The 15816-nt window shown below is 45.1% G+C and overlaps 2 protein-coding genes across 3 annotated transcripts; one reads left to right on the plus strand and one right to left on the minus strand.

Moving 5' to 3' along the window:
- The first annotated feature begins 3666 nt into the window (after positions 1-3666).
- On the plus strand, positions 3667-13984 carry LOC307242599 (calpain-1 catalytic subunit-like). The gene is made up of 22 exons (XM_080017110.1): positions 3667-4002; positions 6164-6407; positions 7586-7655; positions 7914-8032; positions 8116-8249; positions 8331-8499; positions 8642-8725; positions 8803-8888; positions 9203-9277; positions 9421-9581; positions 10192-10361; positions 10450-10461; positions 10801-11012; positions 11415-11454; positions 11571-11636; positions 11744-11801; positions 11908-11972; positions 12245-12313; positions 12682-12760; positions 12878-12991; positions 13078-13136; positions 13223-13984. The coding sequence occupies exons 2-22, from the start codon at positions 6165-6167 to the stop codon at positions 13247-13249; spliced, it is 2112 nt and encodes a 703-aa protein (XP_079873236.1). The 5' UTR covers positions 3667-4002; position 6164; the 3' UTR covers positions 13250-13984.
- Positions 13985-13986: 2 nt separating this feature from the next.
- mrpl14 (mitochondrial ribosomal protein L14) lies at positions 13987-15595 on the minus strand. Of its 2 annotated transcripts, none has more exons than XM_080017111.1 (3): positions 15467-15595; positions 14861-14980; positions 13987-14504 (listed from the first exon to the last, which is right to left on the minus strand). In XM_080017111.1, the coding sequence occupies exons 2-3, from the start codon at positions 14935-14937 to the stop codon at positions 14138-14140; spliced, it is 444 nt and encodes a 147-aa protein (XP_079873237.1). In that variant the 5' UTR covers positions 14938-14980; positions 15467-15595; the 3' UTR covers positions 13987-14137. The 2 variants fall into 2 exon arrangements, with proteins under 2 accessions (XP_079873237.1, XP_079873238.1); XM_080017112.1 differs by having other exon boundaries at positions 14861-14957; positions 15467-15583.
- Positions 15596-15816: the final 221 nt, after the last annotated feature.

A 15816-nucleotide genomic window follows, 5' to 3' on the forward strand; every position in this document is an offset into this window, starting at 1 on the left:
GGACCAGAATGAGAACAGGGAGAACAGGAAAGCGCTCGTGCTGTCGTCCCGGAGGCTCCTTTCCCCCACCGGGATGCTTTTATTTCCACCCGAGCATCAAGTGGGTTCCTCCCTTCCCACCCGGCCCCGCCCTCGTCCTTTGGGCGCTACGACTCTGATCGTTCTGCTGCTATTCTACTCATAAAGCATCGCAGCATCAACTTTTCCTTCTTTTCAAATACATGACAGACAAGCGCGTTTCTTAGAATCCAATCTAGAATTGAGCTTATTCCTCCAGGTACGTTTACATACAACTCTTTGATTTTTGGGACGGAGTAATGTGCAATAACAGGGACGTTATGTCAGATGTCATGGACATAATCATTGAACATTAGAATCAGTACATCCACCTGTACTTCAGTTTGACATACTACATACACGGACGTTTGCACTCCTCATACATCTCTGTGATCCTAACTGTGTACCTGTGATATTTGGACATTATATATTGGATTTGCACCTTACCATTCAATGGTTGATATTGTAATCACTGCATTTTGGGAAACGTTAATATCTAGTGACTGCACCACGCCATTAACTTGTTCAATTTCTTGCATTTGTACATTTGGTTGCACCTTACAGATAATCTTAAATGTATGACCCGTACTGTAGCTGCTACCTTTGGCATTGTGTATATTGGCATTTCACCCCAGCATTAACGAGTTTACATTTATATTTATTATACTATGGTAGATCCGCCTGCCACGCCCCTGCCAAGTGGCGTTTTCAGGCCCCTCCACCACAGAGACACAGACGATGGGGGTGAGAAGACACCAGTTCATTGTGGACAGGGGGCTAGGTGCAACACGCCCGGAGCAGGCCAACACATGTCATTGCAAGGGCTCCTCTCCTGTGTGTGGGGACGGGGGTTTGACCTGCTGCTCTTATCTTATCTCATGAACAGCAGGAGGGATTACGGCGAGGATCGATGCGTTTCTACGGACGATCGGTACTAACCCTCTGAGGTCGTCAACTGAAATAAAGTTGTGGGCAGTTGTGATAAAACCTTGTTTTAACCTATTTAGACATCAGATTTGATCAACTATTTTGACTTCATTATATACCCAAGACCTGGATCAACAACTTTTGTATCAACAAAACAGTTCGTCACTATATTTGAGTGGGTTGCTATGACGACATTTCTGGCAGCACAAAAGCATACAAAAACATAGTCTTTATATCTTGTGTGTTTGAGATCGATGTAAAAGCTGCATAATGATACTGAGCAAACTGTGGATGTCATATCAATGTAGCTGTGATTTTCCTTCACATCAACCACTTTGGAGTAAGAGTTTGTTAAGTTGATTATATTTAGATAAATATCAGACCACACCAACATCACAACGCGTCTCTGAATTCAGCTTGGACTTCAGAGGGAGGGAAGGAAACTTAACAGTCTGAAAAGAAAATAATAATAATGATAATAATAATATTAATAATAATAATAATTATAGTATTATTATTATTATTATTATTATTATTATTATTAATAATAATAACAATAATAATAATAATAGTAATAATTGTAATAATAATAATAATAATAAAAAATTATATTATATAATATAATTATAATAATATTAAAGATTGCCAAATATACACAAATAGCCAAAAAAAACAGAAAAAGTCAAATATATTAAAATATACAGAATATATATATTTTATTATGTAATAAATTGAACCAACCCCTTAAAAGCAGGAAATGACCACAACCCTACTCATCCTCCACGGACGCTGCATCCTCCACAAAGTGCTTCTTAAAAGCCCTGAATGGCTGCTTGAACCGGGGAGGCCTCACAGTTTAACGAGCCGTCAACAGAACGGGCCGCGGCGCTTCAAGGTAAACGACACAAACGGAGAAGAACGTTTCTGTGTAAGTATCAGCGTAGAAGTGTTTATTTTCGGGGGAGCACGGACGGAGGCTTCAGCGCCTGTGTCGCTCTTTATCTCTGACCTTTGTCACTTTGATTAAAGCACCAAATGATCTTGAGTAGTTGGGGGCTTGTGCGTGGACGTCCCTGACCTCATCACTGAGCCGAGACTTTATTTGGATTTGAATGAACGAGCCAGACGCAGCAAAACTAAAGACTCACAATAAGTGACCTGCGTCAACTCTCATTTTTGACTAAATGAACTTTGGCCCCATTCAGCTGCAGGAGTTATTTTGACAGCCGCTCGGTGACATCGTGTTGTGCAGCTCTGTCATTCAGCAGCTTTGCGTTTTGGAAACGAGATTTCGAGACAAATGTGGAAACGACTGAACCTGTTTCCTTTGACACCGTCAAAAACGCATGGAAGTCCTTGCACGACTGGCAGAGCTCCAAACCCTCAAAAACCCCAAACCGTCCAGTGAGGAGTGATATTGGAGAACGCCGTCATCACGACAAAATATTACAAACATTAATGTTGCTTTGCAAACCCCCCCGCCCCCCATAGTGGAATGCAAACAAAAAAAACATTTTTCTCTATGTATAAATGTATGTATATGTATATATTTGTATATATATGTATGTATGTATGTATAAATGTATGTATAAATGTATGTATAAATCTATGTTTATGTATGTATGTATGTATGTATAAATGTATGTATAAATGTATGTATACATGTATGTATACATGTATGTATAAATGTATGTATAAATGTATGTACAAAAATGTATAAATGTATAAAAAATTATAAAAAAAAGGTTAAAAAAAATGTTTAACTTAAAAACGCTCGTGGCAGGAAACTGTGCAAACTTATATCTGATTATATTTTATTCAGGCCCCTTGCTCAGTTCCTTACGTTTATTTCATTATCAATTTAATAATTCAACTTTCTCTGCTTGTATATTCTTTTTTTTAGGTTATTATGTTATTTCACCATTTAAATCCTGGTTGTTTTGGTGTTTACTTTTTGTTTTCTTTCTCTTTTCAATGTGACTATTTTGTTATTTTTTTTATATACAAGCAGCTGCAGTTTAAACCTGCTTCCTTTCATGGAGGCGTGACTGTTCTGGACAGGAAACCTCATTTGAATTGCACAGCTTTAAGTTTGTCACTGTGCTGTTCTCTTTCTTATAAATAAAGTTGCTTTAAAAAGTTAGCATTTCAGAGGCTTTAGACCTAATGGTGTTTTTTCAACAGCAACCTGCAGCTCTGCAGAATACGTCTGGCAACCCTCCCATTCAAACAGGTTTCCGCCGACCATGACAGCGTCGGGCCAATCAGAGGAGCGCCGTTGGACCTTGCCAAGATGGCTGCCGCTGACGTGGGGGAACAGTCTGTTGTAATCCGCTATCGTCGTTGAGGCACCTTACCAAGATGGCTGCTGCTGACGTCAATAGCGGATTCAACATTCTGATTGGTTGTAGGTCTATCGAAGGCGCTCTGGCCATTTGGGAATTCATCTGGTAACGTCAGGGTCGTTTTTAACAGCTTTGCACTGGATCTGAAATTTGAATTTGACAGCGAAACCTATGGTAGCGGACAGTGGATGGTTATAAAACACGGTCCGTGTCAGAACAGCGTGTTCGCCTTCATTTCAGCCTCTTCCGGTCCGACACGCCCCCTCCGGACTGCAGGCCGCTGTCCCGGGACACCCCCTCCGCTGTCCCGGGACACCCCCTCCGCTGTCCCGGGACACCCCCGACGTTAAACCTCCCTCCGCCAGAACTCCAATGTCCCCAGTCGCTTGAGATCCGCCGCAGCACCGGGTTCCGCTCACCGCACCGGGTTCCGCTCACCGCACCGGGTTCCGCTCACCGCGCCAAAACGGAGCTATTTTGCGGATTGAACAAGTTGTCCAGTCAGCTGTTGAGTCACTATCAAGCCGCTGTTCCGGGACGCCCCCTCTGGGCTGCAGGCCGCTATTCCAGCAGCGGAGGCCGGGCAGAGGCTCCTCCCTCCGGGTGGGATCGTTCCGCCGCAGCCTCACGGTTCACGGTTCTCCCCTCTGGCAGATCGCCGGACTCCGTTTTGGTGAGTCGGGCTTTATTCCTTTATTCCCGCATCATTTCAGGGTTATATGTGCAGATGTACACAGACGTTCGCTGGGGTTGTTCCTTGTTGTTGTTGTTGACCTTATGTCCCGTTTATTCTCTATTTATACTGGAAGCTGCGTTAGGACACAACGCGGCGGTGGAAAAGTCTGTTTTCCGTGAATTGGGGCCAAAATCTGGTTTTATCTTCATTAAATCTCTGCCTGGACTTGGATCTGTGCACAATAGAAGCGGCACTGCAGGCCCCTGAACAGGTGCTGTGAAAGCAGAAGCACAGCACTGATTTATTACGATGCTTTTATTATTATTATTATTATTGTTATTATTATTATGCTTTTATTATTATTATGCATTTGTTATTATTATCATTATTTATTTATTCATTTATTATTATGCGTGTAGTGTTATTATTATGGTGCTTTTATTATTATTATTATGCTTTTATTATTATCATTATTTATTTATTCATTTATTATTATGCGTGTAGTGTTATTATTATGGTGCTTTTATTATTATTATTATTATTATTATTATTATTATTATGCGTTTATTATTATAAGAAGTAGTATTTTTAATTATTATTTATTTATTATTATTATTAGTAGTAGTAGTAGTAGTAGTATGTCTTTCTTATTATTATGCCTTTTATTATAATGTCCAATATCAGCACCAGTGGGGCAGGCCACCAGGGCATTCCACTGGAATAGATGAACACAGACTAATAGATGACCTACCCCTGAACCCTGTGCATGTAGAGGTGGACCCCACTGGTCTGGAAAGCCCGTGGTTGTAATATCACAAAGTGCAATACTTTTTAAAATTCTTTATTTTAAAGACTACACTTGTATTCTCAATGGGTGCTATTGTTCATCCTAGCAATCCCATTGGATGGAAAATGTTTTAATAGATCAGGGAATTTGGCCATCTATTGGTCCATTTTGGCCAACTTTCCACTGAGGTCATCTCTGGCACTTATTGCTTATTTGGGGCTTTATCGGGTCAAGTGTGTTTTTAGAAGGTTCCACAGCAGGACTGTGTGGATCAGCTGTTTGTCCTGTGGGCCCCGGCTGCTTAGCATTCCTGCCTGGGGTCCGTGGGGCCTTCACAGGGTCTGTTCACACACAGATCTGCTAGCTCCTCCAGTTAGAAACATCATCCTCATTCGTCATTGTTTTCCATCATCAGTGCGCGCAGCACCTTCCCCCTCACTAAGCAATTCCTCTAATGGAGTCTGTCTGTGCTCTCGCTGGACCCCGTCCATGCCTCTCCTCAAGTCAACTGCGTAGCGATGGACTAACTTGGACATTAGAATTCCTCTGGGGTGCAGTGGGGCACTTAAATGCACCATCTCACGGTTACCGTAAAGGCAAAAAACAACTTTACTCTTTACACTATTTTATGAACAGATATATCAGTTGAAGGTCTTTGTTGACCATTATACAAAACATTGTACCTGCTGTCTCTTACAGCACGGTTATGTAGATATTTGAGAGTTAAGTATCAAGCTGCGTTCGTTCTGAATGTGTGAACCTGAGTGACATGTCTTGTTTTTCACATTCTCCCCCAACCCGCTTGTAGACGTACCAGGTACAGTAGCACCCTCTCCTCGTTGTTTCACAGCCAAATTCAGATCCTCACGCCCTCTCTCTCTAACTCCTGATTTGGACTTTCAGTTTTTACCGGTTTATACATTAAACTTCCCTCCGCACTAACTTTGTTTCCAATCACCTTACATGTGCCATAACATCCCGTCCTAGTCAATAACATCAAAACTGAACTTTTTTGCAGATTTAATAACTATAGCGAATCATCTTTTGAGGAATTAAAAACAAATTCTGTGATTGCCGTTTAAGTTTAAATGTTTAAAAGGGGAAAGTTTCAATGTTTGTGTGAAGTGGAATCTAACGAGCCAATGCCAAACCCAGATCACAGTCTAATTAGTCACTGTAGGAGTCAGACCAGACTAGTAGAAAACAGATCCTTCCCCGTTTGATCAGCACTGTTTTGCTGCACGTCGTGCATCCCCTCTACAAACTAAATCTCCTGCTATTCTGCAGCTTGTGTTGCCACTGATTAACCTGCTGCTATATATAGCAGGTGCCGTGCGCCCCACCCAGACCCGTGTTTATATCTGTCTTCAGCATGTATTCAGAAGGAATATCAGCGAGCATACACGCCAGCAGGCTGCGGGCGGAGGGCATGGGCTCCAAGGAGCAGGCGCTGCAGTTTGCCAACCAGGACTACGAGGCCCTGAAGCAGGAATGTCTGGAGGGGGGCGGCCTGTTCGAGGACCCCTGCTTCCCCACTGAGCCCCACTCCCTGGGCTTCAAGGAGCTGGCCCCCCACTCCGCCAAGACCAGGGACGTGGAGTGGCTCCGGCCCACGGTGAGAGAACTAACTGCAAGGGTTCCGGGAGGTTTTCTGCACTGATACTTAAGAACCTTAAAGGAAAACCACACTTGTTCAGCATAAGAAAAAACATAAAAAACAACATCACACTGTGTCACAGCCTCCAATTTCCCTCTTCCCAGAAACAGAGATGTGGAGTAAGTGGTTTGATCTACCGCATAACAACTGGGGGCGGATAGTCTGGGCCATTTTAATGACATTACATTACTTAACAGTATGTCATTTAGCTTTTGTCCAAAGCAAATTACAATAAGTACATTTTTTTATATTGGAAATGGGTAAAATGCTCCTTTAACTTATTGGTTCCCAAACTGCTGACAGCATGCGGTGTAATATTTCACCACGTGCGTGTCTGTGTTGCAGCGGACTGTTTATTGACAGCTGTTGACGGCTGCGTACAGTGTACACACAGCGACAGCACCAGGTTTAAAGTCTGAAACGGGGCCGGACAGGCTGAGACTCGCTCAGACTCGCAGTTCCTCTGCAGCTGCCGGACCTCAGCGCCTCCAACAGCACCCCGGGCGATGCCTGTTTACTGCAGCGTCCTCCGGGTGATGGAGTCTGAAATAGACCTCGTCAGGTTCAACCGCGGGCATTCAAACAACATTAGAAAAAAACAAAACAGGAAGTTGTTCCGGCGTCTGTTCGGTGGATGGAGAGATGGATGAACTCAGAGGCCAGATGGTTTTTCAGGGGGGTCTCTGGAAACCAGGCTGAGGGCTCCAAAACCTCGGCATTTCCATTGAAGGTTTTATTTGGTTGCAGACTTGGCTGTGAAAATGACTCATTTAGTTCTGACTTATCTTTCACTTGCCTTGTTGAGCTGAAGTCCGAGTCCACGCATATGACAAATAAACTTGAAACTGAATATATTTTTTATCCGTTTCACTTACAGGTGTCGATAACAAATGGCAGAGGTGAAAAATTCAAGGTTCAGAAAATAAAATTCCTGGTTTCATGTTTTAGCTCCAGATGTACAGTTTGGGCCTTTGGGTCGACCCTGATCAGTAAATCCACATGGTTGGCTCTAAATCCTGGAGTGGAATTAAACTTTCTGTCCCCGGGTATTCCACCTCTGAAACACTAGCTCTACTATGGATTGATATGTTCGTCCTTCACGTGAGGGTGACGCAAGCTTTTTTGTTTTCCTGCAGGAGCTGACGGATGATCCTCAGTTTATTCTGGGCGGAGCCACCCGAACAGACATCTGTCAGGGAGCGCTAGGTGAGTCCCGGATGTCAAATCCAGAATCTGTCTTTTGGAAAACTGGGCGTGGAAGCGTGGACCCGTCACCAGGGGCCCCGATGAAGGACAAGTGCAGAGAAAACCCTGTGTTCCTATTGTGTTACAAATGAAAAGTTACCAAAACATTGGACACGGACGATGATCCTCCTGGAACATCACTGCTGCAGCTCCCTTAAATATGAGATTAGGATAATAGTACTGTTGGTGTTATATGAGTTCATGTCTCCTCTCCCTCAGGGGACTGCTGGCTCCTCGCTGCCATCGCATCCCTCACCCTGAACGAGCGTCTCCTCCACAGGGTGGTCCCACATGGCCAGTCCTTCCAGGACGACTATGCCGGAATCTTCCGTTTCCAGGTTCTCTCTGATCTCTCCGTCTCCCGTCGTCCTCGCTGCAGCTTCTCTCCGCTCTTTCCTGAATGATTCCCTCCGTGTTGCAGTTCTGGCAGTTTGGCGAATGGACGGAGGTGGTGATTGACGACAGGTTGCCGGTCAAAGACGGGGAGCTGATGTTCGTGCACTCTGCCGAGGGGAACGAGTTCTGGAGCGCCCTGCTGGAGAAGGCCTATGCCAAGTGAGCATCACCCTTCAATTATTCAGCCTCGCTTCATGCTGCCTCGGCGAGCAAGCCGTAAAATGCTGTGTTCCGCTGCAGGCTGAACGGCTCGTACGAGGCTCTCTCTGGGGGAAGCACGACCGAAGGCTTCGAGGACTTCACCGGCGGCGTGTCGGAGATGTACGAGCTGCGCCGAGCGCCCCGGGATCTGTACCGGACCATCGGGAAAGCTCTGGAGAGAGGATCGCTGATGGGCTGCTCCATCGACGTGAGACCCCCAGACACACCGATCAATACACCGATCAATACACCGATCGGTCTGTGGTCCCAAAAACCAGGAAATCACTCTGTTGTCCACGGTTAAAACGTTTCTCGGACTTAAATTCTCGTGTGTTTTTGTGTGGCTGCAGATCACCAGCGCTTTCGACATGGAGGCCGTGACATTCAAGAAGTTGGTGAAAGGCCACGCCTACTCCGTCACGGCCCTCAAGCAGGTTGGTGTCGATCTTTGCCGGTTTCGAAAAGTTGCGTGCGACGTGTGAGACTCACCCCCCCCCCTCCGGTTCTCCAGGTGGAGCACCACGGTCGCACAGAGCGGCTGATCCGGGTCCGGAACCCCTGGGGTCAGGTGGAGTGGACCGGGGCCTGGAGCGACAAGTGAGACGCTCAGGGTGGGGGGGGGATGCATCAGATGGGGTGTGTTGGGTGGAGTACACCACACAGGGATATGTTTTGTTATTTTTTGTGAATATATCATCCAAATCAACAGCTTATTGACCACAACTAGCTGTGCCGCCACCACCGCTGGAAACCGCATAACGCACATCACATGCAGAACACAAATCTATTGAATGATTTATTATAAATTGGAAATATATAAATATAAAATGTGGGATTGTTAAACCAAATAATATTACGGATTACCACTTTAATAACTGATTGTTTATCGTTGTGCTCCTGTCGTTATTCAGCTCCAGGGAGTGGGATGAGATCGACCCATCCGAGCGGGAAGACCTGCACCTCCAGATGGAGGACGGGGAGTTCTGGTACGACGTCCTTCGTATCGTGATGAAGTGAACGAGGTTTCCAAGCGTCTCCGTAGACGCGGTGACGCTGTTTTTTGCGTTTTTATTTTTCTTATTTATTTATTTATTTATTTTTAATCTAATCCGACCCCGTTGTCGTGCAGGATGTCCTTCAGCGAGTTCTTGCGCCAGTTCTCGCGCCTAGAGATCTGCAACTTGACCCCAGACGCTCTGAGCGAGGAGAGCCTCAGCCACTGGAACACCATCAAGTTCCACGGAGCCTGGAGGAGGGGCAGCTCGGCAGGGGGCTGCAGGAACCACCCCAGTGAGTGTGGCCTCGAACACGCGTCTTTCTTACGGCCACTAGAGGGCAGCATGGCATTTATCCAGCCAGAACCAACCGAAAACAAAAAACATTTAAAACATATTCTTTACAAAAGTGTGCACACAAAAGAGTAAGATTCTCAAAATGAATCTTAAATCTCTCCATCTGTGTATTTTCACAGTTTGGTTCTTTGCTTTATTTCTGTGGTCCGACCCCAGTGCCACCGGATCCTTCCCTGATCGACCGATCACTGCTCGTTTACACGATTTACACGGGGGTGCGACCTGTAGTTAGATTTTCAGGCTCTGCACGGCGGCCCCTCTGCTGTTTCCCAATAACGCTCTGTTGGTGGAAAGAGGAGAAGCATGAAGGAGCCGCACTGACGGACTCTCCCAAATTCAACAATGACCTCACTCGGTCGCATTGACTCATATCGAGGGACATGTACTATCGCCATCTAGTGGACATTAGCTGCACGTGCACCTGTCAACAAGGGGAACATAAAACCCACACTGACATTTGACAAACTTCAAATAAATAATTGAATTGAAATGAGTCACAGACGTAGACAAACACTTACATGAATTAAAAACGGTTTCGTTCTGCGCAGACACGTTCTGGATCAACCCCCAGTACAAGATCACGCTGCTGGAGGAGGACGACGACCCCGAGGACGACGAGGTGGCCTGCAGCTTCCTGGTGGCGCTGATGCAGAAGGACCGGCGGCGGCACCGGCGCCAGGGCCAGGACATGCACACCATCGGCTTCGCCATCTACGAGGTGAGGCCACGCCCCCCGTCTCGCTTCGTGACTCGCTGCTCGGCCTCGTCTCACCTCCTCTCCCCGTCTCTCTTTCTTTCTCCTGCAGATTCCAGATGAGGTATCTCCGCCGCCGCCAACGTCCTGATCTCAATCCTAGATTGAGATTCAGATCTTAATTTATTTTCAACTTGTGTGTGTGTGTGTGTGTGTGTGTGTGTGTGTGTGTGTGTGTGTGTGTGTGTGTGTGTGTGTGTGTGTGTGTGTGTGTGTGTGTGTAACAAAAAATATGTTTTTGTTACTATTCTATAGGACAGGCTTTGCTTTTAGTAAAGGTAGAAAAAAATAATATTTTTTGTATGAAAGTCCTACAGGATCTTTGTATATCCTGGATTTGATTCTGTCTATAAACCTAAATCCTAAATGAGAGAGCAGCGTGCCGTCCCTCTGTGCTCCTCAGTACCGCGGCTGCCAAAACGTGCACCTGAAGAAGGATTTCTTCCTGACGCACTCGTCGTGCGCGCGCTCCGAGACCTTCATCAACCTGCGGGAGGTGAGCACGCGGCTCCGCCTGCCGCCGGGGGAGTACCTGGTGGTGCCCTCCACCTTCGACCCCAGCCAGGAGGCCGACTTCGTGCTGCGCGTCTTCACCGAGAAGCAGTCGGAGACGCAGTAGGTTTGGCACGCGGCGCCGTGGGGCCGGGTGCATTGAGAGTAGAATCTGTGGAATGCTTCATGAAGTACGACTGCAGCTTCTTCCTGCAGGGGTTCTTACATGATTACTAGTTGCTGTAAATACTACCGGCGGAGTCATAAGCACTGACAAATATAAATCAGTTCTTTTCTATTTTTTTTTAGAAACGTAGAGTAAAAAGTACAGATATTTGTTTTGAAATGTTGTGGAGTAGAGGAGTCAAAGTCTGAATTTGAATATACACAGGATATGCAGTAAAGTATCATATCTTATATATAATAATCAGATGTATTATTATTGTCATTCAAGTACACTGAAGTACTTGTACCACCAGTGTTCCTTAAGAGCTCCTCCACCTTAATATTTTCCTCTCGTTCCAGGGAGCTGGACGATGAAATCTCCGCTGATTTGGAAGATGAGGTCGGGTTCTAGAAATGTTTAAGAAGTGGAGTGCACGGAGTCGTACTCTGCTTTAAATCATCTTTACATAATCTTCTGCTTTCCACCCGATGTGCTCATCTTTCCCTCGCCCACAGGAGGATCTCACTGAAGACGACATTGAGGATTCCTTCAAGTCCATGTTCGCCCAGTTAGCCGGGGAGGTCGGTTCAGTTTTAGGATCTTTATGACTCCCGGGGGGGGGGGGGGGGACGGACGGGTTTAACTGGAGTTTTTCTTCTTTCCTTCCTTCCTTCTCTCCGTTCGTCAGGACATGGAGATCTCGGTTCGCGAGCTCAGGACCATCCTGAACAGGGTGGTGTCTCGACGTGAGTGGTGCTTTTTTGTTATTTCACTCCCTTCTGTCCCGCTGAACGTCGTCCTCGGCCTGACGCACACTGTGCCCTTTTTCCACTTCACCTCCCGTCGCTTTAGACAAAGATCTGCAGACGGACGGCTTCAGCATGGAGTCCTGCCGCATGATGGTGAACCTCATGGACGTATCCTCTCTGAGTTGAAACTCCAAAGAAGGAAACACGATCGACTGATACATAAACAATAGATACGATGGAGAGAAACAATCAGAAACTACACAAACGATAGAAAGAATAGAAACATTAGGAAGGATAGAGACAACAGACAGGGAAGAAGGGATAGAAACAATGGAAAGGATAGAAATAATAGAAAGGAAAGAGACAATAGGAAGGAAATAAATGACAGAAAGGACGGAGCGGTGTGTTGGTGTCGGTCTGCGTCCTTGACCCAGACCCAGAAGGACGGAAGCGCTCGCCTGGGTCTGGTCGAGTTCCAGATCCTCTGGAATAAGATTCGGAAATGGCTGGTGAGAACTTTATATTTTAACACATAACTATGTACATGGTGTTAAGAAACATTTAATTCCTCCATCCTTATCCTCATTATTATTGTTATTATTAGACTAACCATTATTATAATGTCATTATCACTACTAAACTGCTTATACTTAAACTGTATATATATTTACTATACATCACATTACAGCATATTTCACGACACCACTGCTGCGATGTACCATTTGTACTCTACTGGTACAGGCAGGTACTGCCTGATCCACATTGGGCTCAAGTTAATGTAGTCAGCTGTAGCTGTGTACGTATGTTTATCTGTATTGTTGTTATTATTATTATTTATATAACACCTGAAGGTTATTTTATTTCTCTTTGTGTCAAGGTCATTTTCAGACAGTTTGACCTCGACAAATCTGGAGCCATGAGCTCATATGAGATGCGTCTGGCGGTGGAGGCAGCAGGTACAGTCTTATGTATATACAGAATACTGCATATGTGTATATATTACACACACACACACACAGAGTTAAATAACTTACATGTACATGTACATGTATGTCATTAAACTTTCTCTGCAGGATTTAAACTGAACAACAAACTGAACCAGATTCTGGTGGCGCGCTACGCCGATAACGACAGCATCAACTTTGACCACTTCATCTGCTGCTTAGTGAAGCTGGAAGCCATGTTCAGTGAGTAGCACAACTGGAAGTATTACATATAAAATATTATTATATGAAAGATCTGCCTTTTTTTAAGCATCTTGCGTTGTCAACAGGATCCTTCCAGCAGCTCGACAAGGAGGGAACGGGCTTGGCTGAAATGAATATCACAGAGGTAACGTCTTCTATCAAAGGTGAATTCTGTTGTTTTTGTTGAATTTTTGTGTCCTAACTCGAGTGTGTCCTGCTGTCCCTCTCCAGTGGCTCTACATGACCATGTGTGGGTGAAGAGGATCAGGGAGCCCTGGGAATATGTAGCTTTAGTTTCTTTTAAGCGACCCTTCTAACACATCCCACCTCAGGAACTGTAGAATGGAAAGCAATGCTCACCATATTATAGCCTAAACCATGGAAACTTTAAAGTGTAACAGAGTCGTGCTACGTAGCTGCACAGTAGCTGACGGCATGGTTCAAGGAACCAGATAAAAACTAAAAGGTGCATTTTACTGTTTGTGTCTGTCGCTCTGCATGTTGTCTTATCCACCGACAGGAAGCAGTGAGTGTTATGTGAAGGAATAATATTTCTTTTTTATATTAAGTTTTATAAATATTATTACCGCAGGCTTTAAGGCAGTAGGATGGTGAATGATCACAATCATTTTCATCATAAATGTCGTTTTTATTTCATGATGAAAACCACCTCTAAATCACTTTGGCGTTATCCAGTTTTACACCTGCAGGGGGCAGCAAGGACTCGATCCACTGGCTGCATGGGCTCTGCATTTGATTTTGCCAAACAAATTGAGAATCAAATCAAATATAATTGAATTATTCTCCCACTGGATTAGAGAAACTAAAGTTAATTGTACACTGGTTTCACTGTTAATATAAAGTATTACAAGTAGAAATCACAGATAATTCACTATGTTCAGAATCTCAGAACCAGAACAGTTTGAATGCACGGCTGTGCAAGTCCTGTTTGTGTATTTATGACGTGCCTTCAATAAAAACATTGACCCATGATATGCGTCTGGTCTCAGAATTGGCCCTTTATAAACAAAACTAAAAAATTGCAGTTTCTGACACTCACATGATTGAACACTCACAACACCTTTAGAGGATGAACTTCATAATGTCGAACCAACCGCGAATACAACAGATGAATGTTTATCAGAATTAAACAAATTTGCTAGCGATGGCGAGCAGCTTGGAGTAGTCTCCCTCCATCCTCCTCAGGTGCGTGGGGACGGGCGCCCGGATCCTGGTCCCGGTCGGGTTCCCGTTGTCCTCGATCAGAACCACATTGTTGGAGTCGAACCTGGGGGTCATGCGCTCGCCGGGCATCTTGTGTCCCACGATCAGAGCTTTCTTCTTCTGTCCTTTGATGGCGAGCAGCACCTTGTCTCCCACCTTCCCCACGCCGTTCTTGGTGTAGACGTGGATGACCCTGGGCGCGCGGTGGTACGGCGTGTTGCCCAGGGAACTGTTGTCCACCACGCGCACGCGGCTCATCTTCTGGATGGCAGCGGCCACAGCAGACACGCTGCCAAAGACGGAAAATTGGAGTTATAGTTATTATATTAGTCATTATCGGGTCTTTAGGTCGATTACAGAGACAACACCAAACTGAATACATGATATTATTGTGACCTCATACATTCCAACTCCTACAGTTGATGCTGGCAACCACTCAGCCACTTCATCCTGAGTTATTTGATGCATTCAGCAGATGGTGGACGTTCTAGCTTGTCTTTGTTTTTTTAGAATGTCGAGCTTTCTATGCTGCTTCCCTGTCAGCACATCAACCCTGACCGAGACAGATTCCTTTACTTGACTGCACAAACAGACTGCGATTGTGATGGGGCGCGTTTAAACTTGTTTTACGCGGTGACGGCTCACCTGAAAACCCTGTGCTGGCTCCGTGGGGAGGCCTCACCCAGGAGGAGGGAGGTGCAGAGCCGGCGGAGGAGAGCCATGGAGGCCCCTGCTCGCCAGGCTGAGACAGGACACGACCTGCAGCTGTCATGTCACATTCACTTTAACACAACACGTGTTAAATACAGTATGTACCTTTAAAACAACTGCATGTATACACACACACACAGTAAAATAAGTACTATACAGATAAATAACATAAGAGTAGATTCCAATGGAAACTACACACAACACAAATCAATGCATAAAATACGTAATGAGCGCTTTAACACTGTACACGTCCTGTATAGTGCTGTAATTGGAGGACATCAAACGTTATCTGGTAACATGATGATTATGATATAGTGTTTGTTTATTTATGATGTTTTTTTCTTTAAATGCTCGTTTTTAAATGTTTACACTGAAAGCGGCGCTAACCTGCCCGTGCGCCAATGTCAAAGCGTGACGTCACTAAAATGCGACACGCCACGCTAGCTCCCGAGGCAGAGCGACACCGTGCACAAACCGCGCTTCTACGTATCCCGATGAAAATGAAGCACAGCGTCGATGCGGTTTGTTTACTACGTATACCTGGCCGATGCTCGCTTTGGTCCCGGCCGCCCGGGTTGGCTCGAACGCAACCTAAACAGCTAAACAATGGCCGAGAGTGTTAGCTTCTTCGTGTGCGATCCGGCGTCGAGATGTTATGGTGCGTTCGGGTCCAGTGGGAGAGATGGGAACTCTCACGTCGGAGATTTCAGAGGTGGAAGAAATGCTCAGGACCTTTAATGACTTGTGCTGTGACAGAAAGTATTTAAGTACTTTCTCTTAAATGTACTTCACGTATTAAAAGTAAAAGTGTTTGTTATATCTGATATATGTTCAAATGCGGTGTTACAGCAGCACACATTAGAACAAAGTCAATGAAAATACAGTAATAT

The sequence above is a fragment of the Zeus faber genome, assembly GCF_960531495.2.
Source record: "Zeus faber genome assembly, chromosome: 16".
Lineage (NCBI taxonomy): Eukaryota > Metazoa > Chordata > Actinopteri > Zeiformes > Zeidae > Zeus > Zeus faber.